The following is a 14,061-nucleotide window of genomic DNA, read 5'->3' on the forward strand; positions in this document are numbered from 1 at the left end:
TAACCGGAATAAATCAGTCTGGTGAGGGAGACGTCCAGGGGCTTTTTTTCCTCACCGTCGTCTTGTTTCCCGAAGCCTAGGAATGTCTTCCCATAAAGAAGCAAACTGGTTTCACACGGTCGGAACTGTGTTTCCACGTGTAACGGGAATGGGCGCTTTGGCGCTTCAAAGGTTGCGAACACTGATCACGCGGAATACGACGGGACACATTTACTCCGCTTTATTTGTTACCGCTCCAGGAATTACCCTCGGGCAACATCCAGCAGCGCTGCTCTCGAGCGCCACCTGCAGGAGAGAGGCGCGTCTGGCGCGCCGCGAGCCACGTGGGAGACCGGAGGTGACGTCACCTGGTTACCGTCTCCAGCAGCGGCTCGCGAGCTCAGCGGGCTTCTCGCGCTCCGCCTGTCCGCCTGTTCTGTCTCTCCTGTCTCTCGTCGCTCTTCAAGTTGGCGCACCGCGACGTGAGGAGAAGCGCTTCCCGCACGGGCTCATCATGTTTTAATTTATTTTACTTTCAATGAAAGTGCGGAGGCCACATGGCGACTTTGTGGCTCGGAGCGGCTGACGTCGTGGGCGCTGCCCGAGTCCGAGCTCTGTAAAATCGGCCGCCGTGACAGGTACGCGCGCTAGTAGCCGGCGCTAGCATTAGCAAGCCTGCTGCTAACCGTTTCTGCTGATTTTACTCCGCAGTTCGCATCAAGTGGTTCTTAAACTGAATTTGTGACAGAATATGCATATAAACGTTCGTGCAGGTGTTGGCACAAATAGTCTGTTAGCCGTCGTTTCCTAGTTCCGTGAAGAGAAGGAAGGTGTCGTCAAGCAGCGCTGCCAACATGAACACACATCGGATTTCATATTTAATAAAAGAAATATGTGCGTCATATTTCAGAAATAAATATGAAAAAAATGTATTTTTCTGCTTTCCTGCGTGTCATATTTTGCCGTGAATGGTGTTCAGCTGTTTGTCGTGGCACCTTGGCTTGAATCAACAGTTGCATAACGACACCATGGCATGATGGCATGACCATAGCCTATAGCAGTGATGTATGTAAATCATTAATGAGTGCACTAAAATGATACATTAGTGTATTAAATTAGTCTCTTAAAGTAATGATGACAATCTGGGTTTCTGACTTGTACTCATTTGTCCAAGTCATACAGGTACGAACACACAAAAAACCAGACTATTCTTGAAGGCCCTTCTGCTGTGGCCTGGTGAAGAAGAGATTATCAGCAGAATAGGATTTTTATAACTATATTAAAGATGTGTGTTAAAGTTTGAGTTTAAACATTGCGTTTTTTTCCACCAGTCAAAGCAGCCAGCTGTCACTGAGCCTTTGAAATGTGTATATCAGATATAAATATATTTGATCCTGTGGGACAGCTGCTTAGAAACCTTATTAATTTGCTCAAAACCCTGTTTTACTGGCATAAGCGGTTATGATTAGTGTTTGTGTGGTAAAAACGCGGAACAGTAAATGGTCTGTAGCAGTGCCATCTAACTGTCTGTTTGGTTTCTTGAATTCACGATGAACATGCGATCGTCTTTCTTGTGTAGCTTTCTTGAGGCGCTGGGCAGTACTGTAAACGGGAGTCATGTACAGCCCCAAGGAGCTCGAAGGAGAAGTGGACCATTCCTTCTTTGACAGCGACCGCGAGGAAAGTGCAGACGCGAGTGACCACCAGAATGTCCACACTGGAGACGACAGCCTTAAAGGAGGACCGTCTGAGGCTGAAGGGGGAGGTGAGAGGAAGGAGGATTCATCCCTGACAGAAGACCCAAAGAAGGGCTCGCATGCAGCCTCCCTGCCGTCCTGCCCTCAACGATCGGAGGATGATGGGAGCGAATCGGAACAGGCCCCCGGCCACGGTGCCCTGCCCGCAGCTGAGTCTGGCTCCTCTTCAGATGAGCAGGAGGAGGACAATGAGGTGGAGGAGGACAGCTATGACCTCAGTGAAGCCAAGGAAGAGAGTGAAGGAGATTGGGAGGAGAAGCCAACCAGGTGTCCGGTGCCAGGCCGTTGCCTTACCAGAAGGTCCAGCGGGAAGTTCAGAAGCCACCGCTCACCATCCTCATCTGGCTCCGAGAGCTCCCACAGTGAATCTGGGAGCCACGGCTCAGAACCGGTATCCCCACGAAGGAAGCTAACGTTGAGCCGGTTCTCCTCATCTCCTCGACACCAACCTAAGCTGGCCACCGCGACGCACAGAGAGAAGCAGTGTCCCTCGGGGGAGTCAGACGATACGGTGACAGACGTGACCCCCTTGTCTACGCCGGACAGCAGCCCCGTCCAGTCTTTCGACATGACCCCAGGTGGAGGCGGGGATGGGAGGGAAGGGGTTGCCCGTGCTGTTGTTGAGCAGCACAGTGTAGGGTGGATCTGAGGGTTCAGTCTGATTTTGACCCAGTAGGTGAGAGATCAGCAAGCCTGGGGGCTGGCAGAGCTACAGTTGACCTGGGTGGTCTCAGCCTTGCGTTTTGCAGGTCTGTAGAGTTGGGTGTGGGTTTTAGGAGGGGCCGCAGGGGCCTTGGCCGGTGCCGTGGGTCTTAACCAGCTTCTCAAAGGTACCATTTACAATCAAGCTTCTGGTTACCGACAACATCGTTGTCTTGTTATTTAGAGCCTGGAAGCACACAGAGAAAGAGAAATCTGTCAGTTTACAGTCAGCTTTAAGTGTATATCTATGTCTGTGTGTGCTCTAGTGAGGGAGATGTCAAGGAGCTTTTTTCACTACCTTCTGTTCATAGGAAGGTAGGAAGCAGCAGCATCTTTACCCCTTGGGCACCTGTTGCCACACTGAGGTTTCTTTCTTTAATAGAATACTGCAGAGATTAGGTTATTGCAGAGGGCATAGCTTAAATTAAAAATAACATTAGTTGTGTGTTGGAATGTAATACTGGTAATTTTGCAACATTTGAAGTGCTTCACTGTATCCTTCTGTGTCCCAGTTTTCTGGGTGACACATATTTATTGTCCAAACTATACTTAAGTGCATCTTCAGCATGGTTTTGCATCCTCATGCACGTTATAGAGGACATTTTATACTTTTAAGTGATGCCACATGTTCGGAGGTGGGGCTTACCAGAAATTCTAGAAGTATATACAAAATGCGGGTTTTTCTGCAGGGTCTCAGGAGGGCGTGTAGAGTTTTTACTGTGTTACTCCAGCTGAAGTACCTTCTATAAGGAAACAGCAGCAGGGCTCTCAGATTATGAGGCTGTCACGTTAGATGTTGGACCTGTTTGCTGCTTGTCGTTCCACTGAAGTGTTTCTTGCCCTGTCCCCTAAAGCTTTCATGAGTTTGGAAAAGAAGATGAGTGACCTCCACATCGACCATCCTGGCCATCGGGTCCGGAAGAACTACTCCTTCAGCAATGAGGAGGTGCGCCGCATTGACCGGGAGAACCAGAGGCTTCTTCGCGAGCTGTCCCGCCCAGCGTCCAGGCCCAAATCCATGTCTGGGCGTGGCTCTGGGTCCGGGTCTGTGTGTAGCAGCAGCCTGAGGAAGCCTGGCAGTCCCCCAGTCCGCCTGTACCACAGTGCCCTCAACCGACAGCGGGAGCAGCAGAGGATCGAGAGGGAAAACCTGGTGAGGTTTTCAGAACCTCAGCTGTGTCCATATCTGGGTCTGGCCTCTGTCATTTGTCCCACTGTCACTGAGTGAAGCTATCACCTCCTGGGGGCATTTAGCAGTAACATTTAGGGTTAGAGTTCTCGTATTTGCAGTAAAGTTTTCAGTAAAGACATCTGAGATGTGAAATTTGTGTTAGACTATTGTGACCAGCAGGGGGCGTACGTCACCTTTCCTAGTATAGTGTTGTTGGGGTCATTGCCCTTTCTGCTGCATGGCAGTGTTTTTTGCTAAACCCCTCTGAATGCTTAATTTTGAAAAAGTTACATAAATGAATATTAAGCTGAGTACTTTTGATTGTACAGTACTTTGGTGATTAGTATCTGTTAAGCGTTGACATGTATATGTGCATTGAATCATTAAATTGTTACTGGCGGAATATCTATTAGTGAAATTATCAGCATTATTTTCTATGTTAAAACAAATATTTATATTGCATTTCCAAACTTCAGTAAAGAATTCAATTTAACAAAAAAATACAGAAGAATTCAAGCTATTGAAAAAGTGGCCAGTTAGGCCCTTGACCCCTAACCCTTGACTCTGTGGAGCTATGCATGGGAGTGGATACAGTGTTCCAGCTGGTTAGTTGGTGTGTCTTTATTATGGACAACTGTTTCTGTGCATGTAATTTAAGACTTGGAATAAAATATATAATGAATGTTTTTGCCTGTAAACAAAAAATGAAAATTTAGGCTAGAGTGATGACGTTTATAAGGCACCAAGGGGCTTAGCGGTGACGCTGTTTGGAGTCCGGACATTTTGACCCAGCCAGTGAAAGTGGAAAGGAGTGAAAGGGGAAACGCTTGGACAGAAATAGATGGGAGCAGGTGGTGGGGACACTGTGTCCGCCTGACATTACAGAGGGCTGAGCGTCAGTGTGGGGGGGGACCTCCTCACCCGGTGCGCCGTGGTACATTTCCCCACACCACACTTCAGGTTCAGAAAGACAGGCCTGGGAAATTGTACCTTTCAACCAAAGTTCCTTGTCCAGGAACAGTTTCCCTGGTTACTTTGCTGCTCCTCCCATTTGAGCAGAACGGTTTGTTCCCGCGTTGTGTTGTGAGAAGCGGTGCCGCCTAGATCTGGCTCTATTCTTAGAGTTGTGTAACCTAATACTCTCATCAGTTCATTCTCTGGTCCCTGTGTAAAAGAGGCTCCATTCGCCTCCCTACTGGCCTGAGACATGACGGTTTGGTCCAGTCCCACCAGGGCTTTAAGTCTTTGTTTTGTCTCTTCCAGGCACTGCTTCTTGTTTGTAGTGTGACTGCTATTTTGAAACTGCGGTTTAAGGGTTGCGTTCACACAGCCTGCATTCCTAGCAGTTCTTCAAACATCTTAATATCTTCAAGAGCTTCTACTTGAATTTATCACCTCTGTGGCTGTACTTGTCAAAGCAATGGGTTTGGGCCAGAATTTGGACTTTAGCGTCCAGGCGTGGGTGTCTTGTAGCACTGGGCGGAAACATGACCATGTGGGTAGATTCCACTAAGCTGTGGGTCTCGGGAGAAACGTTGCAGTTACCAGTACCAACTTAGTTCCCTGCCTGCCCCCCACCAGCAGCCTGTTTATGGACTGTGGTTGGACTGTGTGCAGAAGTGGGTGAGGTTGTGCAGGACAGCTGGTACAGCACTGTAACACAAATGCTCCCCAGTTCACCCTGATGACACCTCTTCCTCTTCACCGCCCCCTGCAGGCTTTACTGAAGAGGCTGGAGTCCGTGAAACCCACAGCAGGCATGAGGAGGACGGAGCAGCTGGCTGACTATCAGCGTCAAGCAAGGTACCTGGGCGCCCCTCCTCCTCCTCCCACTGTGATGGACAAACCACCCTTCATCAGGAGCCCTGCAGGTACCCTCTCACCTTAGTATCTGTATTCCCTCTGCTGTAGGTCTGTCCTTCTGTTTTTCACTCTAGCCAAAATGAAGCACCTGTTTGACATTTCTTTTTCTTTCTTTCTCTCTCTCTCTCTCAGTAGGGAGCAGCTCCAGCCGGTGCAATGCTTCTGGCCTTCGTAAGGTCCGACCAGACTGTAGTGTGTCCCCCAGCACGCCCAAGTCCAGAAGGGGGACAGAACGCAGGGCAGCTTGGTCCTGAGAGCTGCTCCACTGAGTTCGCGTGTTTGGGTGTGCGAGTGTGTGTACATGTCTGTGCTTTTATGCTACGTGAAAAAGCCTGGCAATCAGTGACCAAACCAGTGTGTCAAGTTCACATGTCGTAAATGACCTGCATGGAAAAACCCTGCTCGGTCATGCCGCGGTCTGTGGCGAAAAGTGAAGTCCAAGCTCTGGCTCAGGACTACATTTCCCATCAGTGCCGCCGTGCAGCGCATTCTTTGTAGGTTGGTGAGTGTCAGGAGACATTCTCCTCCCATCATCTTTAATAGTAGCAGTGGAGCAGTGTTTGGACTCGGTCCTCCTAGGCTCCTGCAGAGGATGGGTACTGGTCATGTAAGACTTCAGTGTCCAAAGGAAAAACAAACATTCCCACTCGAGTTCAGTCTGCTGTGGCTATCAGTGAGCAGAGTACTCTCTGTGAGTCCGTTTGTGACTTTGCTGTATTAGTGAGCTGGTGCAAAAGTGTCCGTGTTGCAAACTTGTGCACTACAATGCTAATTACTGTCCAAAGTACCGTGCCTGAAAATTCAGTGAGTGCAGTGTGTCCATCTGGAGCTAATAGGACATTGCATTTTAGATTGTGCCTTGTGTACCATTATATTTTTCAATAAATATGCTTTATCTGGATATACAAAACATGTTATGCTTGATTTTCTGAGCAACTTAGTAAGTGCACTGAGATGTTATAATAGTGCAGGATGTGACTGGACCCTATGAGATCACCAGGTATATGGATAATGCCCATGTTCACCAAACAACGAGACCCTTGTGGTTTACTACCTGCTTCCCAGGTAGCAACCTTGCCCATTAGTCCTTAACCTCAGGCTTTTGCCCAATTTGCTGTCACCTCCTGAACAGAAACCTATAGCACTACCCAGAGGTCAGGAGGACTAAGGACAGACGTAAACCACCTTCCTAGAGAGGCAAGTTGCCATTACACTACCGCGCTGCTTCGGTGCTTGTGTGTTGAAGACAGCAATTTCACATTGTGATGTAAAGTTTAGAGAAATAGACAAACCGGCAGAGTTGAGGTATTTTTTATTTTAACTTATTAAATATACGAGGTTGGCGACACCACAACAAAAAACCTACACTGTACAGGCACTGCGATCGTAAATGTTATATTGGACAGTTGTATTGTTCTGTTGAAATTTCATCAAAACGTGCTTAGTTATTGATACTGCAATTCACCTTAATTTCCAAATAGGTGGAAGAATCTTCCTAAAGAGAGAGAGGAGCTGTGCATGTAGAGAGCCGACCATGGGAGGAGGGCCTGTGTACTCTTTTAAAGGGGCAGTGTCCTGGGAAGCCGTCAAGGAGCTCCGAGGAACAGTAATGTGCGTCTTGCTCTCTGGATGCCGCCCTCCTAGTCCAGCCTCCGTCCACCCAAGCCTAGCCCTTAATTCGCTCGCAGACACGCTGTTGCCATTTGTTGCACGGTTAAGACATACACAGCGCGAGGGTCTCCTCGGACAGATGGACGCAAATGTTTATGTGAACTTCTTGATCTCGTCATAGAGCACCAGCACGAAGGCGCCGCCCATGCCTCTGATCACATTGGACCACGCGCCCTTGAAGAAGGCCCGTCCACCCTCGTCATTTAAGATCTTCCTCCAGCAGTCAACTGTGCCCTTGTACATGATGTCAGCTGTAAAGCGAATACATAAATTGGAGTTACGTTCTGTTTTGTGCACTTGTCAGTGACACGTGTTAAAGTTGCATTTCGCCAGCACGTGCCGCTCACCTCCTTTGCGCCCCGACTGCATCATCATCCTACGGCGGACGGTGTCGAAGGGGTAGGACACGAGTCCGGCCACGGCGGTTACACTCTGGGCGATCATCCAGCTGACCACAATGTGCACGTTTTTGGGGTCCGGCAGCATGCCTGGGGGAGGGAGCGGAAGAGTAGGTCAAGTTACATCATTCATGGGGTACGATCCTGATGGCTGTCACCTTTCGCAAGGTCAGCGCACGCTCTCCTCTTACCTTTAGCGGTGTCATAGATGCCGAAGTAGGCGGCTCTATAAATGATGATCCCCTGAACAGACACGTTGAAGCCCAAGTAAAGGCCCCTGATCCCGTCCGACCTGAAGATCTTGGCGATGCAGTTGCCCAGGCCGGTGAACTCTCTCTCGGCGGGGCCTTTGCCGATGTCGGCCGCCAGCCTGGTCCTGGCGAAGTCCAGCGGGTACACGAAGCACAGCGAGGTGGCCCCGGCCGCACCGCCAGACGCCAGGTTCCCGGCGAAGTAGCGCCAGAACTGCGTCCTCTTGTCCACGCCACCCAGGAAGAGCTTCTTGTACTTGTCCTTGAAGGCGAAGTTGAGCGCCTGGGTGGGGAAGTAGCGGATGACGTTGGCCAGGTTGCCCCTCCAGAAGGACAGGAAGCCCTGCTCTTTGGGGATCCTCACGACGCAGTCGATGATGCCCTTGTACTGGGTTGCTGCGGTGATTTGCTTGCTGGCATGCTGGACCTGTGGGGGACAGAAGGGCAGGGCTCAGGACAGAGGAAAGCCAAAGGATTAAGGTAAACATGGAGTATGTTTTCTGGAAACGATTGTTAAAGAGGAGTTCTTTGAGTAATTTCCTGTTATTAAATAGACAGCTATGGTTAGTGCTGTGCTCATCCTCTGAATGAGTTGGGTTCAAATCCCACCTCCTACTGCAGTGCTGCTGCTGGAGATACTTACCCTGAACTGATGCAGTAAAAATTTGCTGTAAGAATGGGTAAATCTGAGAAAGTAGCTTAGAATACAAACGGAACGCTGCGAGTTGCTCTGGACAACGGTATCAGATATGTAAAGGTTTCTTCTTATTATTGGGAATAATTTATAAGAGCGCGTATGACGAGCTACATGTGCAAAGGAGCCTCCGCGCGGGCTGAGCTATTTTACCGCGCAGGATTCCAGCTTGGTGCCACGATCTTGCGCTGATATTTATTTATTTATTACTCACTCCGTCCTGTGTACGTTTTCTGTTCGACTTCTTGTCCGTCGCTACCCGGCTGCGCGTGGCTGCTTCGGGACGCCCATCCCGCCGAGCGCGTGGCCGCGGTGTTCCCTTGCGCGCATAGCGCTCGCGTCTAAATTTAGGTGTTCGGAGCGCGGCCGCCCACGCCTGTCTTACAGCTCCCTCGTCACTTGGACGGACATTTACACACAGACACACACACGCACTCTCTCGACACGAGACAGGAACGGCCCAAATCACGACGGGTACCAATGAACGGCTAATAAGACTACTGTACGTGTTGCTTTGATCTGTGCCGCGAGCTCGATCGAAACAAAACTACATTAAACTGATACATTGAGCTGAACTGAACGAGAACAGCGCCAGTGCACCGAACTGTACGCTAGAAACGAGCCTGTCGACCCGACGCGCAAACGCAGCACCATGGAGAGCGCACCCGCCCGGCCTCGCGCACAAACGCCTTTCCTAAATCAGAGCCGAGTCGTTTGAGCGCGATTCCACGGCCGTGCAGCGGACACGTGACCCGCAGCGCCCTCGCGCACCTGCAGCAGCAGTTTGACCCTCTCGATGGGGGCCACGGCCGTCTTGGAGATGGCAGCGGCGATGCCCCCGGCCAGGAAGTCCTTGAGGAAGCTGATGACGGCGTCCGACATGTCAGGTGATCCCACAGGTGACCCCCCCACAGGTGATGCTCCAACAGGTAAAGTTCCTTCAGAGGTTCCTGCCCCCAGTGGCCCGAGCCTCCAAATGGAGGGAGGGCTTCCTCTCACCCTAATATATGTGGCCCGGAGGCGCGTGACGCACCGGTGGGGTGCTCGAGGACATTGGCGCGCCCGAATAAATTTCCCAGGTCACAGTTCAGGCCGCGCGCCATATTCGTTGGGAGAAAGTGCCGAGGCACGCGCACCGGGGACATTTAAAGGGCAAATTCAAGTGACGATCTTTACTTTTCACCTTCCCCTGTGCGCGCGCTGTGTGTTTGACAGCCCCGCGTGCTTTTGCGGGGAGATCGACCTGTTGCGCGCTCCCGCGGCGCCTTTCCAACATTAAAATTACTCTTAATCCCCGTAAGTCCCGTTTCAACATTGGAATCAATATTTGCCACTAACAACTGCCCCTAAAAAGTGGAATGAATGACGCGTCGATCGTTTTCCAGTCGGCGCTTTTAAAATATTGCGCAGCGAATCATAGAATGACACGAGGAGTTTTCTCTGAAATCAGTGTTCTTTACACGGTTCTCGATGAAAGGACACAGTCCGACACTTTATTGCACGTTTCAGGCTCGAGCTGCGCGTGTTTTCTGTGTGTTCTGTCAATAACCGCCGCATTGCAGTCACGTGAAAGTCATACAAGTGCGTGTTGGGGTTGGGGTTGGGTTGGGGGGGGGGGGTTCATCCTCATGCGGACCCCCAGGGTCTCTCACACACAGGCCCTTTTTCACTTATCTCCACAGCAGACACTCGGTTGGGGGTTTCAAGTGGCTCGCGGACGGTCCAAATTCCGCTTTTTGGTGGAAGTGACACTTCCGTAGTCTTTCTGTTTTTAAAAATGTTTGTCTGGAAAGCCGACGAGGATGGGATTCGAACCCACGCGTGCAGAGCACAATGGATTAGCAGTCCATCGCCTTAACCACTCGGCCACCTCGTCCCGCGCTGCATTGTCACTAACGAAACACTTAGGACGACGACGTCGTTTTGCGCGCGGCTTTATTTCTGTTACGGTATTTTGTTAACATAGTTTAATTGACAGTTTCACCGGGGGGGGGGGGGGAGTGTATCCTCTTACAAAAGAGACCACTGGAGTGCTGCATGTGGACTGTAATCCCACCGGTGCTAAAGGTGCCCCCAGTGCAGTGGGGGGTCGGGGGGGGGGGGGGTCTATTACCCCCCATGGTTCACATTAACGAGTTTGTGGGCGGAGCGAAGGGAGAAGCAGCTGTATTCACGGGTGATGCTCAGCAGAGCCGCATCCCCAGAGTGCGCCTCACGTGCCCGCGCTTGTGACAGCCCCGACCCCCCCCCACACACACACCGCAGACAGCGATGCAGGTGTTTCCCACCCGCGGGTGATTTTACGAGGGCGGAGGGGAGGGCCCTCACTTGTTACGTGTTCTTTTATTCTTTTGCTGGAACTTTCTGAAGGAGGGCTGTGACTGACACGTGTGGACAACATCAATCAGAACTGTCACATTCACAGAGAAAAACCTCCAACAATGGAAAGGTGCGACACACCTGCCCACGCGCTCCATAAACTCCCAGTGAGAAGCCTTTACCGTGAAGCAGCTTCTCCTCCCGGCGGGGGGGGCGGGGGTGTTTAGCGCTTTGCGTTGCCAGTAGCAACCTCTCATTGTTCCTGCAGAAACACTCTCTGAAGTAGGAAGAGATTTGGGACTCAGAAAAGTGTGCACTGGACTTTGGAAGCAAACGACCATAAATTTGCACCAACTATTTTGCGCAACTTCGGAAAACAGTCTTAATATTAATGTAAATATTAAAGGGCGGAAAATATTGGAGTGAAGAAACCCTGTGGGGGAGGGGGGGCTCCTGCCGGCTGGCCAGCAACCGCACGTCGCACGTGCTGTAACGTGAAGGACCCGCTCCTGGCCAGCTCTCCGCTTCCGAAACATGACCGGCTCTCGAACCTCCAGCCGACTGTCCTCGCTGTCCTCCCTGCGGCTTCCCGCCATCCAGCCCCCGCCGCCCCGGTTCGGAGACCCCGAAACCTTCTCCCTGAGGGGCTTCTCCACGGGGGGCTCCAGGGATGTGGACCCACACGCAGAAGACCGGGGACGACCCCTGGCCAGGGAAGAGCACCCCGTTGCGTCCCGGAGTCGGACCTCCAGGTTGGGGACGGAGTCCTGGGTGGAGGAGTGTCCCGTCCACCCCCCACCACATGTCCCCCATGGGGTGGAGGTGGTCCAGGCTGCTGACCCCAGCAAGCCCCGGCTGCCCATCTTCGGTGAGTCACCGCTGGGAGCTGAACGCAAAGGGTGTGTGTAGTGCAGCGAAGAGCCCAGTCGCACCACACGGTGTGTCCAGTGTGGTCATTTACACCCCCCAGGAGGTGGATGCAGTCAGAACCTTAAATTCTGGAGCTGGATAAGTGTTTGGACCGGATTGCGGTACCACAGGGTTTTAATGAGCCCTATAATGTGTGACACTGATGTGGTTCTGGTGTGTGTGTGTGTGTGTGTGTGTGTGTCCTGAAAGCCAGCAGTACTACAGACTGTAACCCCAAATCTTACTAAGCAGCTGGACACCACAACCGCATCTTTCAGTTATGAAAATAATTCTTAACATTAACATTACGTTTTTTTATTTAGCAGACGCTTTTCTCCAAATCGACTTCCAACAAACTCTCTGTAGTGTTATCAGCCCACACACCTTATTCACCGCGGTGACTTACACTGCTAGATACACTACTTACAATGAGTCACTCATCCATACATCAGTGGAACACACACGCGCTCTCTGTCACTCACACACTATCATTCTTAATAAAACTATAATACTTAAAACTAATAATTCAGTTTTTTTAGACAAAGTTAAATTGATGTTATTTTTTAACTCATCACATGAAGTCCAGTTTAGTCATTTTTCGATTAATTTGTCAGTATAACATCGAAAGAATGTGAAGAACTCCTTGCTTCTCATTTACTTGCAGAAATGGAAAGGCCCAGAACACACACACACACACACACACACACACAGAGGAACTGAAATGTTTTAAATATCCCCCAAACTCTGTTCATAAAATCTTTTGCTTATGTTGGGTTTTTCTGGCTCTGCTGTGAAAACTGTACCCCTTTCATTAATATTGACCATTTCCATTCAAAGCCAGAAAGGAATGTGAACCCAACCCCATCTGGGAATTTGGTAACTATGGACAACTGTGCAGGGTGTCATTTCTCTCTCCTGCCACTGGGCGGCGGCCTTTTCTCATTGCTCTGCTCTTTCAGTACAACAGGCTAAAATATTAATGCAAAAGAAGTAAAAATGTTTTCCCTTTCAGTAAATGTATCAGGTACCGCAGACATGGTGAGCTGTACGCACCTCTCTGCCTGCACTGCTGTATTCCCCAGTACTGCACTACATGATACCGCGGTAACTTAATATACAGTGCAGAGCACTGAGTGACCGGCCTGTAGAAGACATGGATGGTTATTATTAATGACCATTGTTAATGGACACGATCAATGATGATTAATAGATATTATCATTATTATGAACGGCTATATTATGGATAATATTAATGGAAAGGATTAATGAATGCCTTTTGCTATTTATTATACGGTATTTATTTGGGGACAGCTGTTGGCCCCACTAATGAGCTCCGAAAAGCAGCGACACAAAGTCAGTACGACACAAGTGAGAGGAGAGAACAGAGCGAGTAAGAGACGCTGTTCCTGTGGACCGGAAACATCAGGGGTCATCGTGGTAAACATCGTGGTAAACTGGACCGTGGTCGACATTTCATCCTGCAGGTGAGCGGGCAGCGCTGGGGACCTGGGCTGAGCGGACGTCCAGTCGGACCCCCAGCAGATCCAGCAGCACTACCTGTCCTGGAGCCCAGCTCCGAATCCAGGTGGACCAGGTGTGTGTTCCTGCAGGTGTCGCACTCTGGGGCATGCGGTCACTCTGTCGCACGGTCGCTCTGTCTGATACCTCAGGGTTAGCGGTGGTGTGGGTGGGAGTGGCCACATGAAACGAGGCTTTTAGAAGCGCTGGATTTGTATTCATGGGCAGAAGGAGGCGATGTTGCTGTGCCCCATGGCTCCGGGTCTCGATCCTGTGCTCCCCTGTCTCCCTGGCAGCTGGAACATGAGCTGCGAGAGAGACTGCAGAGCCAGGGCTGCGATCACCTCAACCGCCTCTTCAAGAAGATCAACCCTGAGGGTCGGGGCCAAGTGGACAGGTGTGCAACGTGACAGCCACACGCAGAAAACAAACATATACACACGTGAATGAAACGGGTCTCGTCTCACTCTCTCTCTCTCTCTCTCTCTCTCTCTCTCTCTCTCTCTCTCTCTCTCTGACACACACACACACACACACACACACACACACACTCCCCTCCACACCCCACTCCCTACAGAGACGCGCTGCTCGCCATCCTCACCGCATTCCTGGGCCGCTTCATCAGTGCCAAGCAGTTGGCGCAGCTCCTGCTCAGGTGAGCGCCGTCACTTTAATTAAAGCAACACAGCCCTGTTGCCAGAGTGTTTCCTCAGTGTGTGAGTGACAAGGATCCCCCCACCCTGCCCATGGTGCAGGCTACACCTGTCAGAGGAGGCGGTCATCACCTGCGAGGAGCTGTGCTCGCGCCTCGGGGTGTCCGGTGCGGTCC

The 14,061-nt window shown here is 50.8% G+C and overlaps 2 protein-coding genes, 1 long non-coding RNA gene and 1 other non-coding gene across 4 annotated transcripts; 2 read left to right on the forward strand and 2 right to left on the reverse strand.

The window, feature by feature from the left end:
- The first annotated feature begins 358 nt into the window (after positions 1–358).
- cfap97 (cilia and flagella associated protein 97) lies at positions 359–6,924 on the forward strand. The gene is made up of 5 exons (XM_018736043.2): positions 359–617; positions 1,559–2,314; positions 3,293–3,591; positions 5,327–5,480; positions 5,605–6,924. The coding sequence occupies exons 2-5, from the start codon at positions 1,597–1,599 to the stop codon at positions 5,724–5,726; spliced, it is 1,293 nt and encodes a 430-aa protein (XP_018591559.1). The 5' UTR covers positions 359–617; positions 1,559–1,596; the 3' UTR covers positions 5,727–6,924.
- On the reverse strand, positions 6,768–9,475 carry slc25a4 (solute carrier family 25 member 4). Its single transcript, XM_018736044.2, has 4 exons — positions 9,258–9,475; positions 7,733–8,219; positions 7,491–7,631; positions 6,768–7,394 (listed from the first exon to the last, which is right to left on the reverse strand). Exons 1-4 carry the CDS (start codon positions 9,366–9,368, stop codon positions 7,237–7,239), a joined length of 897 nt encoding a protein of 298 aa, XP_018591560.1. The 5' UTR covers positions 9,369–9,475; the 3' UTR covers positions 6,768–7,236.
- Positions 9,476–10,280: 805 nt separating this feature from the next.
- On the reverse strand, positions 10,281–10,362 carry trnas-gcu (transfer RNA serine (anticodon GCU)). Its single transcript has one exon. It is a non-coding gene; the product is annotated as a tRNA-Ser (tRNA).
- A 2,867-nt stretch (positions 10,363–13,229) lies between these two features.
- LOC108924441 (uncharacterized) lies at positions 13,230–13,885 on the forward strand. The gene is made up of 3 exons (XR_001965294.2): positions 13,230–13,308; positions 13,529–13,629; positions 13,810–13,885. It is a non-coding gene; the product is annotated as an uncharacterized LOC108924441 (long non-coding RNA).
- The last annotated feature ends 176 nt before the right edge of the window (positions 13,886–14,061 follow it).

This window comes from Scleropages formosus, chromosome 16 (assembly GCF_900964775.1).
Source record: "Scleropages formosus chromosome 16, fSclFor1.1, whole genome shotgun sequence".
Taxonomy (NCBI): Eukaryota; Metazoa; Chordata; class Actinopteri; order Osteoglossiformes; family Osteoglossidae; genus Scleropages; species Scleropages formosus.